We start from the raw sequence: 27,827 nt of genomic DNA on the forward strand, positions 1-27,827 counted from the left end.
TAACCTTTGAATACTGTTTTATTGGTACTTTTTCATGCATTTCAAAAGACTATTTTACAATGATAAGAAGGAAAACAGCATAATGACTAATTACTGTTGGCCGACATTACACACTCACATGACGTTTTTTAGTCAATTAAACAGAAATTATCATTTTGAGAAATGAGATAGTTGTGTGATTCATCGATACATGGTCCGAAACGTTAAATAACTGAGACTTCGTTTAACAAGTGTACCGGCAGTAATGTTATTTCAAGAGTTTACAGTATACTGGTTTTACAGAATACAAACCATCGGCGTTTTTTCTTTTTTAGAATTACTTAGAAGAACATACAAGTAAGTAAACAAACAGTTAACTACATTGTATACAATTTCTCCATATTGCAGGTTCAAGCAAATTAACATTTAACATATATGGAAAGATCATACATAATCGACATATTCGTTAAAGTGTCGAGAATGTATTAAGTCAAGTATAGTTTATAATTAAAATATATACACATTTATAAAATATCTTAAAACAAATTCCTTGTAGTAAAAAATTATTTGATTGGGCGCTCACGTATTTAAAACTTCTCTGATGTTTAAAACAAATCGACAACAGTTCGCTTGGAAATATTCGCGTTTTTTATGTACTTTTTGTCATACGAATTTTACGTCTAACCTTAAATTGAAAATGTTTCTATAATTGTTCAATGGCGTCATCACAGAACCCGACTGGATAGCTACCCAATATTTGAACAGTGTGAATTTAAGGGAAAAATGAAACCAAAACAGCAGCAGAACAAAATCTGTCAATCATCAATATCTGAACACGAGCTCCAATGCTCTGTAACTAATTCCAACAGCAACAAAACTCATTACAGGATTGGTGAATACACGATGGTACAGATAGTTAAATAGCCATTTTGCTTGATAGTTTTACATGGTCTTCTCATTTGTCATAACAGAAACAAAAGAAATGCAATGCGTCTCTTCAGTCTAAACAATAATTTCTGAATAACTCCACTCCAAAAAACAATAATAATACAACTTTACACAAGAAAACAAAGACGGATAGTTTGTGACTTTCAAATATAAAAATAATCAAAACATATGGTTAGAAACTAACAAAAGTACAAGTTGCTTCGCTATATCAATTTCAAGGTTTAAAAAAACATGTAACAAATTCGAAAAGATTTTTTTTCCAGTGTCAAACAAAATACTCAACGTTTCGGGACGAAAAAAAAACTATACATTAATATAATCCGTGGTGAGGTTAATAAATTTAACAAATGCAACCTCCATTATCAGCTCTTCAACTGTCCCATTTTAAATACTTCAGTACTTACGATTCACAAATAATAAAACAACATTGTTACAATATATTTATTTATCACAATATTTCACTTAAAATTATTTAAAACTGGCCACGCCTTTTATACGTAAGATAATACTCCGATATATCGTTATAAACCGAGTTCGACAAATTAATTTACCGAAAATAAAAAACGTTACATTTAAAAAGTATTTTTAAAAATTTCACAGTCGCCATCACTGAAAAAATTATCGATGTGAAGAAGTAGCAGCTGGGGTGCTGTTGGAATGTGTCAGTTCCCTCTGTATAATATTCTGATGGCTGTTTTGATGTGACGATACAACAGTTAGCGAAGTCAATCCTGAACATGTTCCAGAGTTGATGGTGCGACTCCTGAAAGTGGATAATTTTGGAAAAACAGAAATAAATCTTTGTTGAAGACTTGTTCGAACTTTTGGAATGCACGAGAAAGCGATGAAAATAAACAATCCTTGCAGAGTATTAAAAAAAATAAATAAGTACCATAAAACTTCAATATCAATGTAACCAGCAAGAAGACCAATAATCCAAGTAAGACCCATTAGAAGAGCTAATCGTGAATACAAACGAAAGTTCTTTCTGTTAGACTTCATCTGGTTCTTAGTTATATTAGATGATGTGGTAACTATCATTCTAGCACTCCATACAAAAAAATCATGTTAGCCAACATCACCAGTCCTAAAGGAGCAGCAAAGAACAACGATAAGGCTCGCTTATGTCCAAACCAGCATTGGTAGATTCCAAATCCTGGTTTGTAGTTCTCTGGTACATATTCTAACTGTTCAATGATGGTCGATAATATTACTAAAAGAACTGGACTCAACCAAGAGTAAAGAGAATAGCCTATAAACTTTGGCCATTTGTTCCCACTTGAAACACGTAGTTCTTGCGTAGCACTTCTAAGAGTACTCCAAACATCAAAAGCCAATGCATTCATCCATAAAAGGATGCTAAAAAAAGTAATAAGTCAAGATAGCGACAACAGTACATGCTAAAGGGGAAAGAATGTTTAACTGGCCGACGACAAAACAGAAATAAGCACAAAAGAGAGCAGAAGCTAAAGATACCAGGTTTCGTCCCGAAAGGTTATGAAGATCTGAAATCATGAGAAACACCACAAAATGGAGAAAGAGGCAAATAATAGAAATTCCAAGGCCAATTATAGTAACATAACCCATGTAAATAGAAAATTTTCCCTCGTGCACTGAACTTTGATTCAGATAATGTGCGCACACGAGTAAACTTCGTTTGTGGATAACGTAAGATGATTTGTTATACACATGCTCGTATTTCGGGATGTAAACGCTTTGATTATTCAATAAGATATATTCGTCTTCGTCAAAAGAAACCTTGATACAACTGAGAAAATCAGTTCCATAGACAATGGACTGGTTTGTGGTAGCCGGTGGTAATTTTGAAGCAATTTCGGAATTGTTTTGATGTAATGATGTACAGCGATTCTTAAGAGTTACATTGGTTGTGAAACAGTCGTTGTTTACGTCTGTCTCGCTGATCATAGTCGTTGTGACTGAGTTTTGGTCAAAGGTTGATGACGGCTGTGCTTTTAACGCCACACACTTACCATTTTGGGGTTCATACCAGGAAAACCCACACACGATATTTCTGCATTTCCTGAAGAATGGGTCAAATATTTCTCCATTTCTGCAGAGTGTTACTGTTCCAACAACGCTCCTGAGTGTTCATTGACGTCAAGCAGCATGGAAAAGCACGTGGATAAAAAGTACGATACATAACAATATTAGACTCAATTTTGGAACAAGAGAGTTCAGATAAATTCACGTGATTACAGAGGGCGCAGTGAACATTTCTATAGGCTTTATCTTCATGATATACTACACTGGTGTAATAACTGCATTTTTCTTTCACATCAGAGATGTTCCAGTTCCATGCACATTCAGAAATCAGATTACGAACGCATGGTCTAAGGTTGGGCGTTAAGTCATCAGGCATTTGAAATTTAACAGAACAATCATAAAAGCGTAACTTATCATCATCTCCATCTAACCATATGCCCCATTTCGAATCGTGGTACTCTAAATTGTCGCGTACGTATTCGAAAGTTAAGTTTTGTCGATAGATAATATAAAAATTTAGAAAGGGACATTTTAACAGCAGTTTCCATAACACCATATCATAGCTTGTATCATCATTACAGATAGCACAATAATAGTTTCGATACGTCACTCCTGTGTTGGGATTAGTCACTGGAAGGTGTCTAATCGGATCATACTGGTCATCTGAAATAGTGTTTTCACAACTCTTACGAATCATTTGATCTCCTTGCCATTTAGGTTTGCATGTAGCTCTCAGAAACACTCCAGTATATTCATCTTTAGAAATACAATGCCACGGACTATCTTGAGGTTGTTGTCTAACGGTCTTAGCATCAAGACAACAGTCTCTATAAACAGCACATTCGTTGTCACAATAACAGCTTTCTGAAGTGGAAGTATTATTCGAATTCCCAGAGTTATACGTAAGGCATGAATTTAAACATGAAGGTCCTAAACGATTTATTTCATCGAAAGTTACACTGGCTAAAGTTACTGTTAATACGACATGCAGAAACGTAGTGAAGAAGTTTCTGTCAATAAACATATTTATTATTAGCCTTACAACAGACGACATGTGTGGAAGCGTTCCTAGACGGTTTGATATTTTGCGATCATGGCCTAGAAAGAAAGAAAGAAAAATAAATACATGATACCTTGTGTTAACAGTATATGAAACAGACTTGTTATTAGATAAACTAGCTTCTACGCATGCACAAAATCAAAGCAAACAAGATAAAAAAATGATAAAGGTTATATACCCAATCCTTCCTTAACCAGAACAAGCATTTCTTTACACGATAAGTTTTAAAGTTGATAACCAATTTAGTGCACGCATGTTTTGTGATAACAATTTAATCAGAGATAAAATAAAATTAACAGATTCAAATAAAACTCCATTTTTCAACTGGACCACTCATTTTCATAGTGAAAATAGTGCATTAAATAGGTTATCTTCAAGACCATTCAATAACGATGATGATGATTTTCGTATAGCAAAGCCACAAAGGGCTATCTGCTCAACCCACCGAGAGGAATCGAACCCCTGATTTTAGCGTTGTAAATCCGGAGACATACCGCTGTACTAGCGGGGGCCCATTCAATAACACTTGTTTAAAACTTAATATGTACACTTAAAAACTGTAAATGGACAATAAACGTTAATCAACAAAGCAAAAGGTAAGGATAAAAGATACACACAGATTATACTTGCACATGATGTATGAATTAAGTGATTTGGAAGAACAAAAAATCCATAAATGTTAAATTAAACACAAATTATGACCATGGAAAGTATTCGAATAATTATCACATCTCTCGTGTAAACAATGGATTAACCCCGACAAGCACATTTGACGTCATTTTAGCATACAAAAACTACTTTAGTATCTTGCAATAGCATTCGAATGTGTAAAATACTTTTTAGCAATGACGTATTTATGTAGAAGCTAGAGGGAGCTCCGCCCCAGGACCCATAGTCATAATAAGGGGCCTATTGATAATTTTATTCTATGTAAAATTACATGGGACGTAAGGCCTACAAACGTTATTATTCCTAAGGCCCACACAACCTTATTTTCTCCAATGCTTTGTAACAAATGATAAATATTAAAAGTAGGTTAAATTACAAAACAACCTGAAGAAATCCAGAGGTCCACGCTCGTGTGCGCGCGCGCACACACACACACATTTGTTTTGCAAATACACCGAGTTATAGTAAAGAATCGAGAAATTCATTCTGTAGATAAAGGATATAAATATAAACGAAACTAGAGGTTTTTACACTAAATGTCACTCTTAGGCTTCATAAATCCTCCATAGCACTAAGGATTTTAGATTAAAAACTATCCTAAATGTTACTGCTTGACTAAATCAAAAACAATAATACTGTTATCTAGACCTAAGCAACTATTATTCCATAAAAGAAAACAAGTGTCCTAGATTAACACTAAAAGGAAAAAAAAACAATTAAGCTTATTCACAAGATTACACATGAAAATAAAAACTACATAAGGGTTAGCTGCGCTTATTCGTTTCTAAGTTTAAACTGATGGCTACAAGGAAGCTTACAGAAGGACACGCGCAGGAATTTAAATTTGCCCGCTATCAGAAGGGGAGGAATGAACACACACACACACATTTCATCAATCGTATCGTATCTTGCGCGAAATTTCTTCTGTACATCGTTCTAATTCCCTATGCGAATATCACGTTTACAAGACACGACGTTTCGGCTCATTTGACGTAACAGAATACAAGTTTGAAGGAGAACTACTGGTACCTGAACTATTTATATACTGTGGTTGCCGCTTATCTTGAAATTCTCAAGCGACTCGCATATACTGGTTTTGATTATAACAATTTAAGTTTTTTTCTGGAACCTTTTCTCACACTCGTGATTTTATGAACTTCAGTGGGTTATTTTAATATTCGTATACGTTCAAAGCATTTTTACGTTGGTATGAATTGATTTCAAGTTAAATGTAATAATTATAAACGGGCTTAAATGCATCTTAACGTAGAGAAAAGTCTGTTTATAATTTTAAATATTAATTTACCAACGTAGTGAGTCTTAAACAACAAGTTAAATGTAACTTAATTTTATTATTAAAGTATTTTACCAGATTCGAAAAGTTTAAAAACTTATTTTCGAGCTATGTTATGAACCTGTTCCTTATATTGGGAATGAAATTCAATTAACGATGAAAGGCTTGTTTGTTTTGGAATTTCGCACAAAGCTACTCGAGGGCTATCTGTGCTAGCCGTCCCTAATTTAGCAATGTAAGACTACAGGGAAGGCAGCTAGTCATCACCACCCACCGCCAACTCTTGGGCTACTCTTTTACCAACGAATAGTGGGATTGACCGTCACATTATACACCCCCACGGCTGGGAGGGCGAGCATGTTTAGCGCGACGCGGGCGCGAACCCGCGACCCTCGGATTACGAGTCGCACGCCTTACGCGCTTGGCCATGCCAGGCCTCGATGAAAGGCACTTTTATATATCTCAGGCATTTCGTTAATTTTCAAAATGGCCCGGCATGGCCAGGTGGTTATGGCGCTCAACTCGAAATCTGAAGGTCCTGGTTCGAATTCCCGTCACACCAAACATGCCCGCCCTTTTAGTCATGGGTGCATTATAATGTTACGATCAATCCCACTATTCGTTGGTAAAAGAGTAGTCCAAGGATTAGCGGTGGATGGTGATGACTAGCTATCTTCCCTCTAGTCTTACACTGCTAAATTAGGGACGACCAGCGTAGATACTCCTCGTGTAACGTTGCGCAAAATTCAAAACAAACCAAACTTTTCAAAACAGTCATCGTTTAAACACACCCAACCAACATTTCACCTTGATAAAACTAGTCTTAATGAAAAACGTCCTTATTGAGTTTACCGGAACGAAGGAAATGTTAAAATTAAAAAATTGAACATAGTTAGTACAGTTGGTCTGAACTGTGTAGGGAATGAATTGATCACACACTTTTAAACCAATTTCTTATTCAAGAAAAAGAAATATTTAATTATTGTTTGTTTATTGTTTATATTTAAAATAGTTCAAGTTTGTTTGTGTTTATCACACAGATATTTGTTTCAGATGTTTTGCGTAAAGCTAATAAATAAATAAAGGATATTTGCAAACAGTTGTCCTCAAGATTCAATTCCGTAATCTAGAAGGAAGGCGGCTAGTTAATAATACATTCTTACAGTTCATGGGTTTTCCTTGAAGATTCGACAGTTATAATATAGTGCAGCGTATTCCAAACTTTCTCAGTTCACTGCGCCCTTAGTGTTATCACCATGTTTTTTAAGGCGCCCCCAGGCAAAAAGAAAAACCTAACAGTTCCATTTATTAAGTAGTTAGGCCCAAACAACTTATTACTAATATGTATTTATGTCATAACAAATTAGTAGCCGTTTGAAAGAATAATACACGTAAACTGAAAGTAAAAAACAATATTTTATTTCATTTTTAAATAACCACAATTACTAATGGGATGTGTGCGCCTGTTGGACACTGCACAGCTTTTCAAACCTTCGAATCACATTGGATACCGCCACCCTCATTTCCTGTCCCACACTGATTTACATGGCACTTGCTTTTTATCACAGCAACCGCCGAAAACCTAGTTTCGCATAGATATGACGTCGCAGATGAAATTAGGATTCGCTGAGCTTTAGCAGCGGATATTCATCTTTCACCGATATCTAAAACTCAGTTCCATGCTGCCAAATTTTGTTTTAAAAAGTCTTCTCACAAGACAGATCAATAAGATCTTCTTCTGCAGAAGTAAGTTCAGAATGGGGCTTTAGCTTTGAATGGGTCTTGGATCCATGTAAAATCTCCGTATCTTCTGAAAAATAATTTTCAAACCATTCACTGAGTTGTGTTAGGTGTTCCTCAAAAATAGATTTTAATTCGTAGGTTAAATCAACTTCATTGGATGTAACAAACTGTTGCAACAGCGGGAAACAGTCTTTGATACCTTCTTCATCTCCATAGCACTAACTTTTTTCTGGAGGCTGAAACCTTCTCTGCGAGTTTCAGAATGTGTGTGTTGTTTCCCCACAGAGAGATTCAACGCATTAAGTTTTTCAAAGAAATCGTACAGATATGCTAATTTTGACAAAAATTAGTATCCAAGGAGTTTTTAGCACATTCGTGTTCTTCTTCTTTGAGATTAAAATTCCTGTGGTAATTAGTACATTCCCATGGGAGAGCCATTGCGAGCTACGGTAGTACAACAAAAAGATGTGTGCTCAGATCTCATATCCTCACAGTTGTTTTTAAAAAACCTCGCCTTCTGTGACCGAGTTCTTATGAAGTTCACCACTTTTAACACACTTTCCAGGACTAGATTCAGTGGAGGACTCGAGTGTTTTGATGCAAGGGCCTCCCTGTAGATTATGCAGTGGATCCACAGTGCATTAAGAACTTTGCTTCGTACGAGTGCCTGCAATACTCCATAACAGCCGAATATAGAACAACCATCATCGGTACAGACACCAACGCACTTAGTCCAGTCTAAATTGTTTTCACACATGAGAGTGTCAAGGATCTCAAACAAGTCTTCATACTCTTTGCAAAAGAGAAGATCTTCCACAATTTTGTCACCGTCCATGAACCGTGTGTAGCAAATCAAATGAGCATCCTTGTTACTGTCCGTCGCTTCATGTTGCTGTAACCCGAATTCCTTTCTTTTCATTTCTTCAGTTAGCTGATCGTTGAGGTCTTCAGGCATGTATTGGATTCTACGACTGATAGTACTGTTGAACAAAGGCACCTTTGAAAGCAGTCTTCCCCCAGATTCACAAATCATAACGTTCACCATATCCCCTGCAGCCGGTAAAATCAATTCTACTGCGATGGTGTGAGGCGTTTTACATTTCGCCACTCTATATGCCACCTTGTATGATGCTAGCAAAGCATTGCTTGATAGCGATGCTTGTTTCAAAAATGTACCTTTTTCTTCTTTCAATTATTTTAACTTTTTGGTAAAATAATCACAGGATTTACTAGCCATGTTAGGATGAGTGGTCTGTAAGTGGCGTTTTAGTTTATTTGGAAGCATGCACTCTGAAGCCAAACCTTTTAGACATAATACACACTGCAAACATTCTTCATGAGTAACATCTACTGAAATAAAACCAAAATCTAGATAACTATCATCATATTTCCAATATTTTTGTTTCTTCACAACTTTGCCACTGGTCTGTGGTTCACCATCCTTTTCTTTACTCCCACACTTTTTATTAGTGTTCAAGAATCTTTCTATTTTTATGTACAAGGACTAAAATTCAACGAAATAATTCACTGAACTTTGCTACACCTCGCAAGCACTTGGTCACAATACCCTTCAGTTATTTCGATTACTGACGGATCCGAAGAGTCGAGAGGTATTTATACAAAATATAAGAAACAAGAAAGTTACTGGCGTAGAAGAAAGTAGAAGTAAACAAAAACATATCTCAAACATTTGAAAACGTCATCGAAAGGAACGTAGCGCAATCTAATGTTAAAACTGTGAACTATCTCGAGGTGGTAGTTCGCGCGGTGTTCGACAGATGTCGATATCGCTGTGTTTTCCTCGAAAATTTGAAATATCCTGCGTCGCACAGTTTGAGAACTACCGATATAGTGCATTCATGGCCCCGAAATACGGAACGTGTCTTTATGGCAAGGGGGCACCAACCATTATTTTATAGTGTGATTACGCTAATCACTACGTCACACTGAGCAAAAACATATTAAAGCTGTTGTATGTTGGGTTTCAGCAATTTTGGTGATTTGTTCTCGATTTTCTTCGCAACTTTACCTTATTTGATATTCGCTAACATGCGTGTTTTGAGTTTGATAAATAAATTGTGCATGTATAGAAGCAAGAACTAGACAACAAGACAAACACCATGCTATCATTACAAGTGAACACAGACCTTTACAAGTGAATAGTATCTTATTCAATCATATGCTATGTATTTTATAAGGTCCTATTACAATTTTTTTCGCTAGGTTCGACGCCTACATAAGACATTAAGTGTGTGGAGTTACTCAACGCAGAAATCAAGTAGTCAAGTTTAAACCTTCCAAAGACTACAAAACAAAACTAACAGTAGAAAAAGGAGTTTGTTTGTTTGTTTATGAACGAGGGTAATCTATACTCCCTAATTTAGCAGCCTAAAAGGAAGACAGCTAGTCATCACCACCCACCGCCAATTCTTGAGCTACGCTTTTACCAACGAATAGTAGGATTGATTGTAACATTATAATGCCCCCACGGCAGAAAGGGTGAACATGTTTATTGTAACGGAGATTCGAACCCATGACCCTCGAGCGCCTTAACCATTTCGCCATGCTGGACCCGAAAAAGGAGTAGGAAAAACGATGGATAAATGAATAAAAAATAAAACGTCTTCTCAGAAGATGTGGGGTAACTTTGTCTACCTTCAAATGTAACACCTTTTCACCAAGTTGTTTTGTAAAACGAGATTGTTTGGGTAGCAATGTTTTATTAACATGCCATGCGACAAGTTTGTGAACTTTCGAGTAAGATTAGCAATTCGACAAAATATAACTCATCAAAAAGATTCAAATTTGCATAAAGATTAGCTTCAACATAGAAGCCCTTGGTCCACACTATACGAGTGTACCACAAAGCTTAATATAAATAACCACAGGTGTTAAATAAGACTAGCAAAAGCGGAACTTTACATTCAAAATCTGTACATAATATTGTTTCAATTAAGAGTAACGTAACCATCTTCAACTCTTTATCCTTTTCACACTTCAAGTGCTGTGCTCAAAGTCCTTGAAAAATTTACCTGTAAATTACGAACCCCGATTTTTCGACGGCCAGCCAGTGCACCGATTTTCTACCTCTTTCAGCTAAATAGATATAACAAAATATCATGATTTCACAAAATGGAATATAAAGAAATATACATAACCCATACCCTAATCATAAGTGTATTATAATAACTTATGAGTGAAAGCAAAGATGGATGTAAAATGTTAACTGAACTATACTTATACGACCAATGCCGATGTGACCTTTCGACGAAACTTAGGCCTCATCCGGTCGCCGAGATACGACAGACAGCTGGAGATGGGAAATATAAACGTCATTGTCAATATGACATAACCCCTAATACGACCAAGGGAAATGCGTTTTCAACTACATTATGAAAGTGATTTGTGCACTCTGTTGTTTCGTAAACTCAACAAGTTAATAACGTCTGGAAAGTTGTTGTGTGAACTTTAGAATTAAAACCCCTTATGTAGTTCCACCCATGTTCTGGGCGGGTAATTCCACGAATGGTTGGTAACAGGAAATAGTGTCCTGCTTGAACAACAGATTATCTTACTAACCAAGATGTCAGGTCAAAGCAACTAATACCACAAATGCATACTAGTTATTATAGCTATAATAAATAAACTTAGTATTCCAGTGTACGAGCTTTTCCTCGGTGAATATAAAGTGCGTTCAACCAACAGTATATTTGAAGAATACACGTTTTTCTAATTTCACTAGGAAGTTCTTGTACACAAATCCACCACCTTACAGACTCCCACAGTCTGCGTTGACAGTTCTGTAGAAAAAAGGGCTAATTATGTGATTTCAATGTTATTTTGTTTGTTTTTACACAAAACTACAAAACGGGCTATCCGTGCTGTACACACAGATAGTATCGAAAGTCGATATTTAATGTAAGACCTCAGACATACTCTATTATTGTTAGCTTAAGGATTACAAAAGAATATTGGATAACACTGCCATACAAATTATTACTGTTTTAAATAAGATGCTACTAATAACAGATTTTATTTATTCGAAGCTTGCGTCATGTTTATGTTACCATAAACATATAGTATAGGTGTCTATACTATATACATGTTGTCTTTATTATTTAATGTTATGAATAATAGTGCACGTAATAAAAAAGTTACTTTTATCGTAAAGTACGTTATTAAAAATTAATGTATACACACTTTTTAACATTAAGATAATTGCGATTGGAGATCGAAATCGGAACAGCTCTGAATACTAGAAACATTTCTTTCTAAACTTCGCCTAATACTAGATAAAAAGGTGGTGTTACTGTTGCTAGAATACTTTATTAGGAGTTAAATGCCACTGGAATAAATTTCGGACCAGACGGTCAGAGGGTCAGTCACGTTTAGCTGGTAGAAGCAGAAACTTATACATCACGTTTGTGTCTTTTAATCAGTAGTATTTGAATCTTTATTCCTTTCTTAAAGAGCAGAGTAATTAGCGTGTTTGACTGCAAGTCAGATATTGCGTGGTTCGCGTCCCGTTACCGCTCAAAAGAATTGCATTTCACATTTTGGGGTCGTGAATGTGTTATTCGAGCGACACTAAAACCATACTGTCCGACTGAGTAGCCCACGAGTTAGTTAGCTAATCTATCACTTCAAAATATCTTATAAAATCTAAAAGGATTCTGCACATAGATAATAAGTACACCGAAATTTGATTGAGTAAAAAATAGGCACAGAGGGATTTTTGTATGAATTTGAATATTTTCCAAGATGCGTATGTTGTTTAATCCTTCAATTAATTAAAATAATCAATTTATACCCTCTAGTACAAAACACGTTCTCAGGTCTATTTGTCTTTTGAGTGAAAGCATATCCAGGTTAATGCGCAAATTATGTGCATTTCTGTTGGAAGGGTTATAATATTGGTTACACAAAGCAAGTCTGCACGAGACTGTCTCTTATCTACTTTTAACAGATACATCTAGGCCGCATATTTTGTTTAAACCATCATCATGCTCCAAGTTGAAGAAAAATACAGCCTGGCTATCTGATGAACAAATATATGATGTAAAGTCTTATCAATGCTGTAATTGTGGCCACTAGTTTGACCAACAAATTTGATTTCATTCCTTTAAATCGCACACTCTACCCCCCCAAACTAGACGTTTAGAATTAGTATAATAATAATATACAGGGTGGCTCGTAAGTCCCTACCCATCCATATATCTTATGGATCCAGTGTATCTGTGTGGTGTCACCAGTATTATTGCGCTCATGTACCCACGTACTTGTCACAATACGCTCTTCAAGTGCAAATAGGCTTACATCGGCCATATTTCTCTGAAAAAAAGAAATTTATAATACATGCGTAATTGAATATAACATAACATATGGATGGGTAGGGGCTTACGGGCCACCCTGTACATAGTTTTATAAATACTTTTATATAAATAGAATTAAAGAAAATAAATAAAAAAGCATTTCAAGACAATATATGGCATTGCTTTCAATCATTACAACATAGTAGCAGCTGAAAATGAAAGTTAGGGATGGAGGAATGGGTCTTTTGCACCTGACCCTCCTGGGTATTAAAATTTACAACATACTCAAATACCCATAAAGAAGCGCATCTTTTTTCCCCACATGCAAGGTGTTTTAAATTAATTACTGTTATAACGAGAGAGACTCCACGACGTATGCACCATAAGAGACATTCAGACATCTGTGCAACCAGCGCTATGTATTTTAAATTGTCATAAGAATCAACTCGATGGTAAAAAATGTTTATTTTATTATGCTAAGACAATGTGATAAGTACTCCTCTCACAGAGACTCGTAATAAGCAACATACTCTAAAACACAGGGCATGTAACACAACCGGAAAAATAATATTCAGTTGACTTAAATGTACATAATACATAGAACAAGCAGTAGTAAAAACCCTTGTAAGTTGACATTCAAAATCGCAGGCTACTTTATTGCCAAAAACCTCTTAAGAAATAGTGCCGAAAAAGGAAGTCTGGCAAAGAAACCTAGAGGTTTCATTATAATTTTTTTGTCTAAATTACGAACAAGACTTGGCCAACATCTGTCACATTTATGTGTTGCACCTATGAAATACAACCACTGTAGTTTACAATGTTGGAACACAAATCAAAACAGCAGATTATTGACTCGCTTACTTTATTCACTTTACATATCATGGTACCCATTTAAATATTTTTAGTAGTAGATTTGTTAAAGGTTTTTCAAAACACAATGTAAATAGCATGCAACATTGTAACAGCACACATACTATTACCTTTTGTTTCTGTACGAGTTACCAATTAAAACAATTTTGGGCTTTCACATCCCGAGTTATTTACGAATCGATATATAAATTATTTTTTAAATCATCATCTAAAATAGTTAACATGAAAACAACAACAAAAAAGAAACTGACAGATTCTATTGCAAATCTTTGCACGTAGTCTACAATTTAATAAAAACTGAAAAAAAACCTCGATAACTCACCACGTATTATAAAGTACACAGTGGACAGATTAATGGCCTCAACCGATGGTCAGGCCAGCTGGAAACTGTGGGTATTGCTGCTTTTAGGAGTATTCAGTACAACATTGACGGCCTGCCCCAACAACAAATGAACACCATCTGTAAGCACTGGGCACCATGAGTCATTACTTGCATCTGGTCGTTTTGTAATGATTCCAAATTCATGCACAGCTATTGCCGGCAACCTGGCCTACCCCTTCCAGGGGTCATTCAACTATTCCGACTCTCCTGAAGAAACCTTCCTACAAACATCACATTTCCACTACAAATACCTCACAACTCCAGCCTTCAAACTACCTATACTCCCTTGAGCCCATGTGATGTTTCCTAGAGCGAGTTTTACTATTAACACCTTAACTTCTAAGTCTCTATCACTATATCAAGTCGTTTAGTTAGTACAGTCTTGAGAGATAACATGAATTGTGATACAAGATCAGTGTATAACCCCCATTTAACGCCAGATTAAGCCCCCTTTTCAAATTTAGTTTTTATCTTTCTCAGAATCGTCCCTTCTTAGGAAGCTCGAAATTTCCTTAATGTCTGTCAATTACGTGTTCCTCTACAAACTAACAAGCCTTAACAGCAAACCACTCTAGAACCTTCAACACCTGATTATACCTCCATGTGTACCTACAAAGTTCATACCCACATCCTTCGAGAATGATGTATTCCAGCGTTCACCTGGAAAAACATTCTGAACACTTCTCAACTTCGCCTACTTTCCACGTAATTAAGTTAACTGGGCTATGGAACTAGCCCATACACTGCTCTGTGGAAGACGCTCAGACGACTCCACTCGCTAGATGTCTCCACTCCTCAGTTGGCGATTTTCGACATTTTCTCTGTCGACGTTATTAAGCCTACAATACTCCCTGTGCAACCTTTCTTTGATCCTGCTTAATTTCTCTATTGTCATAGTTCAAGAACAAACTTCCAACAAATGTTGAGCATAATCATTTAGCAAAACAATCTCCAGAGTATAAAATGATTGCCACAAAATCCAAACCCGAACTTCATACAAAAAATGTAGGTGATTTTAAACTGTATATTTCACAAAACTATTAGCTGTACTAAAGACATCTCTGAACATAGCCTCAAAAAACATTTGAATCGAATTACACCAGAGACCTTGAGGACACAATGACACAAAAAAAACCAGGCTGTTACTGATACCAAATGAAACGACATTAAACACCAGCATTAAAGAAACTTGCACATCATTTGTGTACTCATTTTGTACGTTTCCTGCGAGATTAATTTCCAGCAAGTACAAATCTACTTCTGTAACATTAAAGCAACGTGTAAAGCTAAAATTGCAATAACATATACTCTCTCTCTATCTATCTCTCTTACACACTCAGCAGCGATCTAATTTTACCTATTCTCTGTTAACAACAGATTATTATTTTGTTTATACATGAAATTATGATTGAAAAAAATGAACGTATAAACAACTTTCGGTACCGCATGTTTATGTTAATTAGTTTGCACCCTCTTTCATCAGCGACGTTCCAGCGAAATTCATTCTTTTATTGTCAAGCTATTTTACTGGCATAACTACCAGGATTTAATAAGAAAAACAGTGTAGTCTGTTTATTTTTTTAGCAATACGCAGTTATAAATATCAGATACTTTGTACCCACGTAAGATGTTTTTCTACTTGCCATACACGGAAAGAAATTTTATCGCTTACCTTCACAAATCAACTGAACATTACTACAGGAAGGTAAATAATTGTTTGTTTTGGTTGTTGATTTGTGGTTACCAAAATGTTCTGGTATAGTTGTTATGATTTGACCTACATATTGGAAGATCTTTGAAAATGGATTAAATAAGTAACTTTTTGTAAGTAGCTATCTCCCCACTTCAGACACATGCACTGATTACTTGTCTCAACTGTTATTACAATTGCTCAAACCAACCTCTCTACAACAGGATCACCAAGATCTCAACATATAGAATGATGTAATCCAAAGACAAACTAAGCACATAATAACACCAACAGATTTCCGGATCCAGTATTTGGAACGTCACGGACAGCTGGAATCAAAGACACAGCACGGAATAAAAATCAGCACATTAAGCCTCCTACATTCACGGAGTTTCACATTAGAAGAGCTAGCCACTGTCCTGAGTTGCTACGCCGTAAAAATATAGCTTGTACTCTTTAACTGTGTAACAATCTTGTGTTCTATTAGCTACAAGTTCAAGTTGAAAACAACAGCTGTAGGCTAACACAGGAGAAACACAGAAGTGTTAGCTGAGACATAGTATTTATTAAAATTTATAAAATCCACATTAACATGATAGTGTTAGTAAATTAAAACACGGCATAAAAACTATGTTAAAAATTAGCTCTGATGAAATTCCTTTTCTTCACGTACTATACTATTGAACCATTCAAATTACATTATAAAAAGGTTCTTAACATAATTGTAAAATTAAACAAAATTTCAATTGAAAATAGCGAGTAATATGGTGTTAAAAACATGCGTAAAACGGGTTTATATCGCTAAAATAATTGTACAAATATGTCATAATTCACATACCTGTTAATTGTCTTTGTTTTGGAAAAACTACACGAGGGCTATATGTACTATTCGCCCTAATTTAGCAGTGTAAAACTAGAGGGAAGGCAGCTAGTCATCACCATCCACCGCCAATTTTTGGGCTACTCTTCTACCAACGAAAAGTAGGACTGAACGCGCCACAACTGAAAAGGCGGGTATGTTTGTCGCGAGCAGGATTCGACCTGGCTATGCTGCTAATTTACAAACAACCTATTCCAAAGCTCAAACTCCATTATCAACTTGTTTTGTACCATGTTCTCAAATATTTTAAAAAGAAGAGTCCATAAAAACTTAAACTAAATATAACTAAGATGGATACCTCTTATCACTTTCAATGAGTTGTTTAACAGAACATTTAACATAATTTCTCAGGTTTTCAAATGACGTTTTACATTTCCACTATTAATTTTTGGTTAAAATGGTAATCGATAAGTTATTATTTTTGTTATGATGGTGCAAAACTTCTAACTTTTAATATTGATTAGAATATTAACATTCAACTACAACCTATACAAGTTTCGCTCGCACGCACACACAGAAAAAATCTTACAAGGACTACATGTATAATTCGTCTTACCTCTCCCATCACGTGGCGTGAACTATTTGAGTCTAGAAACGCTGTAAACACTCACCATGGTCCAATAACTGAAAACAAGGTTAGCCGCTGCGCAAAATCTGCCCCTTCCTCGGACAGTGTAATGTCACGCAGTGAAAAGTAGGGCTAATGCCTTGCACAAGTTGATTAATACCAGAGTTTCATGACGACGAACTCACATTGAAACTAATAAAGTTTAGAGGCGGATTTAATTGGTAACGGAAAAAACTTCTTTACAAGTTTAACATGGTGAAAGATGTACAATGTTTTGTTATTATGATTATCTCAGTCGTATTGTGTTAGCTTTTCTCTGAACCACGGACGGTCACGTGGACCTCTTCCTCCTTCCTTCACGGATATTAATGAAGTATAACTGGCAAATTCTGGCTGTATTAGTACACGTGAGTCATGGTTTGTACCCCGCGCATATCTTCAACCTATGACCCATTCAAGACCATGTACGTTATACATGACCGTCTAATCGTCACTAACTCCCGATTCGATTTGCGATACAGTATTTCACATTGCGAACAGTTCTAATGATGAAGCTATACTTCCACTGTTTTAAGCAGTTAGTTGTATATTTACTCAAAATACTTTTTCTCAATACACACATAACTTAACTTAGTGATACTTTCTATTGCCAGCAGCAGATGGCCTCATAAGCAGAGCGTAATTGAGAAGTACTTAGGGCTACTTCCACTACGTTTGTGGTAGATTATCAAGACGTGTAGCACGTAGTTTTACTTTTATGGATGTAATTTTTTCTTAAAATAATGTATTGTGTTACTTTGGAGTGTTTGCATATTTTCATATCTATGCAGAAATCTGTTTATGTTGTTCTGGAGACTATCTTTGGAACTGAAAGTTATGAATATTGTACTGTTTGTAGTTGTTTTAAGTAACGAAAGAGCCATATTCCTTCATGAATGGCTCGCGTATTCCATACCTAAGCGTGTTTAGGTTGTGCATATTTTGGTAATATTCTTTGTTTTTCCTCTAGTTTTACCCGTCATATTACTAACACAGCTGGTGCGTTGCCACAACATTGCCCTAATTTCATGTGTGTGTAAATTAGTTTTGAAAGGTGGCTCTGGGAACAGAACTACTCCAGTTTTGATCGCCACACCATATTTTTGGCAGTAGTCGGTTATTCTGTTCAATTGTTATTGTAAATGTGTAGCTGATATTGAAGAACGGACGAACGTTTCTAGAGTGTCACATCACCCACAAAATGGGATGCGAAATCTGGATCGTTTTAAATACTTGTGGCCAAACTAACACACATAATGAAGAGTTAACTACCCTTCCCTGGGAAAGCACCTGCATCAGGATTAGATTACTTTAAAATTTCATCCATATCAATTCTGCACTTTTTTTCCCCAAACATTATGATAACCAGCGGTTAATATCGCGTGGAAATTCGATTTCCGACGTACGAGACCTTACACTGTTATGCCATCGTATCTCTCTCTCTCGGTGTTTGGGTATATATATTTTGTATACCCAGAAGGGTCAGGTACAACTAGACCTATTCCTCCTTCCATTACTTTGTTGGAATGGACTGATTAATAGTAAGTAATAACATAACTTAAATTGGTCCTTTTCAGGGCAATGTCCATGTATTGTGGCACATGTATAGTTATTATTTTGCTCTATTAGCAGAATGTCAAGTTTGTTGGTGGCACTTTTTTTAAATTAATATTTATTATAATATCAATTGACTGGGGAGAGATATTTAGGATTAACTTCATCATGTATGAAGTACCTATCTTGTTCCAATTTTTATCGAAGTACATTATTGTACTATGTAGGAGTCTATCTGGTACGGTTGGTATGTTCGAATATTTGTGAATGAACTGAGATGATATAGTTCTTGGAACTCTGTATGTTGTTGTAAGGAGTGTGTTTTAGATTGTTTGTAGTTTGGTTTTAATTATTTTACTGCTTACACTTATCCATGCTGAAGCTGCATAATCTATTACTGGTCTAACATATGTTTTGTATATTTTTAGTAAGTTATCTGTAGATGATCCACTGTTTTTACCAGTTAGTCTCCTAGCATAGTTAGTTCTTCGCCAGACTTTATTTTTAATTTCGTTGACGTGATTAATCCAAGTTAATTTTGAATCATAGGTTAGACCTAAAAATGTTGCCGATGGGGCAGTCTGAAGTAGTGTGCCATTCATATATAATTCTGGCTGTTGTTTTTTTGTGTTTTGTCAATTTCATAAAGACTATTAGTTGTGTTTTTGCTGTGTTTATTTTTATTCTATATTTTTGGCAGTATTCACTTATTCTATTTAGTTGCGGTTGTGTGTTGCCATCGTATGTTCCATTTGAAATCATTGCTAGAAATTGGCGCTCGTCTGTTCCGCCTACACAAGTGAAAAGTTTGTCAAGAAGTAGTTTTTACTAAATCATACTTCATACAATTAAATACACAAGTATTCAAGCAAGTTTTGTGCGCTACTGACAGGGTACTCGACCGAAAAACGCGTGTTTGAAGAAGACGTCAGCACTGATAGCCTCGTTTTCTAATTTGTGGGACAGTGACCTTGGTGGCATGAATTTAGTGGTTTTCCCGACGGCTGCTAAACTGCAAACAGTCACACACTAACACACACACACACACACAAAACACTCAAGTATTCGTTTTTCCCGACTTGGAAATTTTATTGTAATGGTGACGGCACCACTTCTTGAAGTTATGGAGACAACAATACCAATGCTGATGTGTACTTGAAACACCGTACTTTTAGTTGAATAAATATGACGTCACAAAAATAATTTTATCGTGAAATTATAAACCTCATAGCGGTTTTTGAGACTACTTAGCAAAAATCATAACAGTTTAAGAATTACACAAAGAAAACACTGGACACAGAGAATGGACATTGCCACGACAATGAAAAAATTACATATAAAACATACACTAGTCCACAGTGGATATCGAACCCATATTAGTAATGTGTGGAGCTCTGAAGCTTACAGATGGAGGGAAAACAAGTTGTGATTTCCAAACTGAGCCTTGAACTTTATAGTAAAATAAAAGGGCATGATAGTAAACCCGGACTTGAAGTATGGGGGGGGGGGACACAACACACCTGCTGGCAGAGTTATGTATTGATTTGGGTCAACGTTTTATGGTGAGCTTGTTTTAAACATTGTGGTAATGATACACGCATGTTAACTCTGGCTTCGTATTAGCATATTTTAATACAACATACGAATTCGTGGTTTCTGTATTATTAGATGTTGAATATTTTGTTTTTATTAAAAGGTTAAATCTAACAAACAAATATAATATCACTCCTTCACACACAACGGTTCATGATAAAAGCCGAAATAGTCGGTTAGATTGAAACCTTAACAAGGAAGTACGATTATGATAATTATATAAAACTACCACACGGCCATCTTTCTTAGATAAATCTATCATTTGCAAGATGTATTTTTAAGAAAAATTCACTTATCTCTGGTCTGAAGAGCATGTGAAAACATTAAATTCATTTAAATAATTGTGACAGAAGTACATCACTATGCAAGATGCTGTAAATCATTTTACTGTAATTTTAAGTAGTTATTTAATTGTTATGGAGACCAACCCGACCAGTTACAAATTTTTTACCGTCAGATATTAAAAATAGATTTGCTTCGATGAAGCCAAAATTCCTCAATATTCCTTATAAACGCACTGAAATTATATGCGATCTTTCTACCTACAGAGCATTTTATACAGAAACAAACGTTTTCGAATTCTTTTAACATTGGCAACACTTGTAAATTTGTCACGCATAACCATGAAAATTGTCGAAATAAAACTGATTTTCAAACACGAGCTGTAATACGTTAGATTAGTAAACACTCAACCAAAATACGTGTTTATCTCAGAGCAACAGCTTTTTTTCTCTCTCTCTCCTGGGATTTATTTTAAAACCATCCAATAGTCATAGGATGACACGATTTCAAAAAAAAAGCAACACAAAAAATACGTATTCGAGATGTTCCTTATTTTATGTTATTAAAACATTTCCTGGTGGTCTTGGTACAGAGTTAGTCGTTTCCAGTTTGAGTTCGTATAGTATTTGTAGGTCACTAGCGCGTACGTTCAAACATTGTGACTTAGCCTCCAACTGAAAATTACTTTTAGTTGTGTTTTATAACCGTTGCACCATCCCTAGACCTTGACCAAAGTAGGTCAAGGAAAAGGTCAGCAACATTACGAGAATTACTAGCGTCGTACTTGAAAACAGCTAGGAAACAGTGAAAACGTGGTTAAAAGATTTATCCGTCTTGTCCTGTGAGTAAAGTTTGGTTTAAACAACTGTTGTTCGACTGTTTCACTCCTCATTGCTAGACTAGTTCTACCGTTTATGCAATTTCAATCCACCTCATGTCATCGCTAGATAATACATTCTTCCTTCAAATCAAGGGGCTTAGAGACCAGTAAATGCGTATTTTTTAAAAATAAATACAACATTTTTGAATATTATCCACCTGATTTTTTTTCTCACCGATCATTTCAACTTTTAAAGAGTTTAATGTTAACAATTTGCAAGAATGGGACACAGAATATATTTTAGTCAGTAACGTTTGAAAAATCAAAAATTGTAAATTCAAGTAAACAGTCGATTTTATCAAATAAAAAAAAATTCACAAGAAATGACAATTTAACTAAACAACACTACTAACATCGTTCGGGGAAGGTAGGTAGCCTAACCTAGCCTACCAAACTCATGAAACAATGCATTCTAATCTGTACAAGTAAGAACGAGATATATTTAATTAGATATACTCACTTACAGACTGATTTTTTAAATTATGATTTTGTTCTAATGATAGCATTCTGTAATCGGAATTTGACAACAATCTGAAACATCTCATTATAACCTTTTTTTCTAACGTTAACCTTAGAACATTACATCCTAACGATAAGAATAATTACTTCACTTCCTCAAACTAAGTTTGCTTCCTTTGCTTATCAATTAAACACTTCATAGCAAATATCCGTTTGAAGTATAACGATAGCTGAGCGGGCGTAAATAGAATAAACGGTGTTGATACAAGTACGAGATCTAATAAATATAAAGAAACTAACATATCAAGCGCACTATATCTACTACATCCAGGGTGGGCAAGGCCTTTCACAAAATACCAGGGGTCAAAAAAGCTTGGGTATAATTCCAGCCCGAGTTCTTACGTATCATGAAAACCCTGCGTTTACTTATAGCAAAGCCACATCGGGCTATCTGCTGAGCCCACTGAGGGAAATCGAACCCTTGATTTTAGTGTTGTAAATCCGTCAACTTACCGCTGTACTAGCAAGGGGGATAAGAAAAACACAGTTTGTTCAAGTGCGTCGGAGTTGTGTTTTTGTTTCTGCGAGAATTCAGAAGGAAGAATTTTCTAAAATATTAATTTGAATTTATATGAATTTTTAAAGCAATGATATTTTACTGCTAATGACAACACAGATTAATTAGAATAATTTAAAATCATTCACGCTACATATTTAGTATAGGATCGATATAAAAGCAGAAACATTTTATTAGAAACCCGTTCACACCTTCCAACGTTTGAAGTTCAACCTATAAATTCAAATTAAAGTTTTCGTTCTCTGTCAAAATGTTTTCTGTTCTGTACCTAGTAGTACTGTACGCCTTTTAAAATCCCTGCAGTAGAATACCTAACGGTAAGAGGACATTCGTAACTTTTCGCTTTTTCTCAGAATATAAAAATTATGATGAATAAAAACAGCTTTATAACAGTTTACCAAACTTCAATACGCATTACACTATTTTACACCCTAAAGAATGACTACATGGTTACCCCGCTATGAAATTTCTACAAGGCATGTTACTATAGCTTGGTATATATAAAACAAACATCAATAAATAACGTGTAAAGCTCAGGGTTAGTTTCAATATTTGAAATTTATTCATAAAATAATTATGAGTTGTTATCTAAAAAAAACCTTTAAAAATGTACTACACGACTAGTTTAAAAAAAAAACCTTTAAAAATGTACTACACGACTAGTTTTAAAAAAAAACCTTTAAAAATGTACTACACGACTAGTTTTAAAAAAAACCCTTTAAAATGTACTACACAACTAGTTTTAAAAAAAACCTTTAAAAATGTACTACACAACTAGTTTTAAAAAAACCTTTAAAAATGTACTACACGACTAATTTTTAAAAAAAACCTTTAAAAGGTACTTACACGACTAATTTTTTAAAAAAACCTTTAAAAAGGTACTACACGACTAGTTTTTTAAAAAAACCTTTAAAAAGGTACTACACGACTAGTTTTATAAAAAAACCTTTAAAAAGGTACTACACGACTAGTTTTTTAAAAAAACCTTTAAAAAGGTACTACACGACTAGTTTTTTAAAAAAACCTTTAAAAAGGTACTACACGACTAGTTTTTTAAAAAAACCTTTAAAAAGGTACTACACGACTAGTTTTATTAATACGATGAAAAGACTTTAACTTAAAATCATTTACACTTTACTCTTTTGTTGTTGTTGGTTATATCGTTTTTTCCGAAAGTCCGTTGTAACTTGTAGTTTTATAAACTCTCAAAATGAAGCAACAAAATCACAATGACAGAATCCACAAATTATTAGCTACTGCACTGTATTAAAATTTACTGTAATTTAGCAAACATTCCTTTTCATGAAGCTGTTATTTTGAAACGAGTTATTACTTCACTCGTGCAAATATCTATCATTTCTTCCCTTCCAATTATTTCTAGTGTATATACCGCTGAAATAAATGTGTTACTATTGACTGCAATCAAACAGACCTTGATTACTAAGAAAAAATAAAATGAGAGACAGTAAATGTGCCTAATGGTGGGGAAACTATGAAGTTCATAATAACCTAAACGTGATTCAAAAGTTGTTTTCAATTGCATAGCTACACTAGAAGTTAAACTTCTTACTTCCCCGAGACTCACACTGTCAACTATATTACAGGGAACACCATTTTTCCCATCACTATACTAGTGTATAAATGTAGTATTGGTACGAACTAGCCTGACCATGAACAGGATTATCGATAGTACTACAAAACAAAACAGTCAAGAAATAGAGATTGTCATTTGTTAGCAAATGTTAACTCATTATACTATATTAACTTTGTAACTTACCTAAAGAATTACATCCACACTACCACCACCTTCGCCTGTGTACAATCCACTGGATAGTTAATTAGTTAAGCACGTGATCTTCAGCGCTAGTCGTCACGTGACTCAGGTGCCTTTTTTTTTTTTTCGCTTTATATTCAAATATCTTCCTACCCTAAACACACAATGTGTAGGCTTAGAGGATAAAAAAATGAAACATATGAGAACTGACTTCATTTTCGCTCATCCGAATTTAGTGAAGAGACAATATTTACAAATCGTTCACGTAGTTACTTTGTACATACTCAGTTTGCAGTGCAAGAGACAAACATCAAGGATCTAAAATAGTTGTTAGGGTTAAACATAATGTTTTAGTAACAGACATTTAAATTTATTTCTAACATATAACTGTTTCTACACTTGTTGTTTTTGCTAATATATACTCTTATTTCAATTTAGTTGTATCTTCCTAATATGTGAATCCGAAGCCCAACGTATATCACGAAGTTACGTAGCGTGTAGGGTTTATTGCCTAAAACAAACTTATCCATGTTGGATAATTTGGTTGGAAAATAAATACAGAGGTTATGAGTACGTAAACTTATCTAAATCAGTTAACACATATTAAAAACTGTTGTAAATTTCGTTAATGACCAAAAACATAAAGCGAGAACATAATTTGTCAACTGTATTTCACACATAAAGTTAACTGTGTGTGTTTTTTCTTATAGCAAAGCCACATCCGGCTATTTGCTGTGTCTACCGAGGGAAACGAACCAATAATTTTAGCGTTGTAAATCTGAAAACGTACCACTGTCTCATCGGGGAACTAAAGTTAACCATCATAGAATAATTGAAAATATGTGTGCACTCCAACCACGAGGACGGGAAGGCGGGAATTTCCAAACGGTTGAGAGTGGGAAAAGCAAAAAAAAAAAAATGTGTAGTCAATCAGTACCAAACATTTTCAAGTTGTTAATATAATTACCATAATCTCATTCATGTATTCTTTCATTTGTGTGGCTGAGTGAAAACTCTGGAAACCAGCAGAAAACATTTAACCCACTCATATCTAGGGTTTTTAAAACATTGCATTGTCCCTGGAAGCAAACACGATATATTTAGATTAATTTTAACAGCAAGACATAAAAACCTCTATTATAATTTATCCATATTTCGTACCTTATATATTAAGTAATTCATTCCTTTTAACTATTCAGGAAAAACACATAAAATCTCATAGGCCTAAGAATTAAGAAAGAAAATGAATAATTTCCTGATAACGACATGTTTTTTTTTTTAAATATGTGACGGCAGAAAAAAAAATGTTATGAATCACCCTTTCATAGCCAGCAAAAAAAAAAAAAAAATGCTTTTATTCAGGTATATACATGAAAATACTTCTAAATTTCTATGCACGTGTTTTCATGGCAATGTTGCGCTAATACTCTAACTTAGGGCTAAGGAACATATACGCTCACAAAATTGTTTATTAAGAGTAATACATTATTGGCTCAGTTTCTTACCTAAAATGGTGATCCATATACATATATATATATGTATATTTATCATAGTTTTGGGCTTACCTCCATTGGATGTATATAATTAAAATAATGGCTGAAGTGAGGAATCTAAGATTTGTGTAAAACCATACTAAGAGCGTAATGTGATTTAACAGTGTGAAATTTTCATTATTCTTATCCTCATCTTTTACGGACACGATTCTCCCCTAACTCAACAGTCAGTCACAGTAATACATTGGTGTCAGAGACATCTGATTTCTGACAAAGGCGGTTTTCGTAGCAATGGCTCGATGTGGTCACATTGAACAATAATATGTTAAAAGAAATGAAAAACAACAGCATTAGTAACTAAAGCAACATACTCTTCTCTGAAACAGCTTTCAATGTTGATCACTAACTCTACCAACTGCATTACAGTAGGTTCTGCAATGTGTGATGGTTCAGCTGCTATTGTTTTAAATGGGATAAGTTTGTTTGTTTTGTTTTATCATAATGACCGATTTGGAGAATCATAAATTTGGCATCATATTATTAAAATACATCAACATGAGGTTAAATTTCTTGTTAATACTGGAGCTGAAAAAACTTTACGGTATTTTGGACTTCCTAAAGAAACCATCACTTAAGCCAGTCAGTACAATCTTCATTTTGATATATGGAGTAAGTGAGATGGGAGTGATGAAGTACCTCTCCAACATAGTCTTGGTCATGCCTTTCGTCGTGTAAAGATGGGTTTAGGTATTGATAATATAGGAATGTATCTACCACAATAATTACCTATTGCATAAATAAACTGCTTTTCTGCATGAAAGCCTTTCATTCATTACAGTATTAGGACTAAGAACAGAGGACCATACATGTGCATATTAAGTAGGCAGTTTTGCTGTCAAACCTGGAATCAGTGTTTTTTGGTGTGTTATGGATGCAGCCTACAGTTTTTTCCTACTTGCTGTAGCGATAAAGGCGAAGGAAAGCAGGCTGATAGAGTCATACCAGTGTTAATTTATAACTTCAGACATTTGGCTCTTGAGCTCTCACTTGGAATAATAAAAACAAAATGAAGTAAATAAGTCAAGCTAGTGTCATAGTAACTGTGCTGTGTTCAAAAATCTATGAACAGCTGCCAGCACACACGAAGTCTTTAGTTGATGGCTTAAAGAGACATGAATTTAATGATTTGTTCAAAAAGTTTGTTAATTGTTTGTGGAACCAGATGACTGACTAGGTCTGACAATAATCACACTTCATCTCATAGACATAGGTAGTATACGTTAAACAAAACAACTAATGCACGGGCTTGTGTTGTGCACCAGGGATGAATATGTGATAAAATATGCCTAACTCTTTCCAGAACTACACACAAAATGCTCCCCATTCTTCCACTACACCGTACTTGATCTGACCTCGAACCACTAGTAAGTTATACTGGATTTTAAAAAAAAGTTAACGTAACACTACTTTCAGCAACCCATAAACACTGTTCGAATTTCGTGTCATGCCATTTGTTCTGTGTAATGTATTTGTCATTTTCGTGGGATTGATGGAGATTAAATTTAGACTGCTGTAATAAGATAAATGTTTTATCTGCATAGATAACAAACTAAACTTTTATCTTACACTTCAGACTGTTTAAAACCTTAAAATGATATACCACTGCATCAAGGATGTAAGTTTGAAATTAAAACCAGGAAAGTGTCTATTAATGAAAGTGGAGTTTTTAAGTCAAGGACTGGATATAGTCTGAAACCAAAAGTGGTATCTGCACCTT

At 34.9% G+C, this 27,827-nt stretch overlaps 2 protein-coding genes across 2 annotated transcripts; both read right to left on the reverse strand.

Moving 5' to 3' along the window:
• On the reverse strand, positions 1–24,625 carry LOC143227395 (uncharacterized). Its single transcript, XM_076458846.1, has 3 exons — positions 24,561–24,625; positions 3,013–4,029; positions 1–1,988 (listed from the first exon to the last, which is right to left on the reverse strand). Exons 2-3 carry the CDS (start codon positions 3,983–3,985, stop codon positions 1,546–1,548), a joined length of 1,416 nt encoding a protein of 471 aa, XP_076314961.1. The 5' UTR covers positions 3,986–4,029; positions 24,561–24,625; the 3' UTR covers positions 1–1,545.
• On the reverse strand, positions 8,110–8,742 carry LOC143227396 (zinc finger BED domain-containing protein 5-like). The gene has a single exon (XM_076458847.1). It carries the CDS (start codon positions 8,740–8,742, stop codon positions 8,110–8,112), a length of 633 nt encoding a protein of 210 aa, XP_076314962.1.
• Positions 24,626–27,827: the final 3,202 nt, after the last annotated feature.

This window comes from Tachypleus tridentatus, chromosome 9, assembly GCF_004210375.1.
Source record: "Tachypleus tridentatus isolate NWPU-2018 chromosome 9, ASM421037v1, whole genome shotgun sequence".
Taxonomy (NCBI): domain Eukaryota; kingdom Metazoa; phylum Arthropoda; class Merostomata; order Xiphosura; family Limulidae; genus Tachypleus; species Tachypleus tridentatus.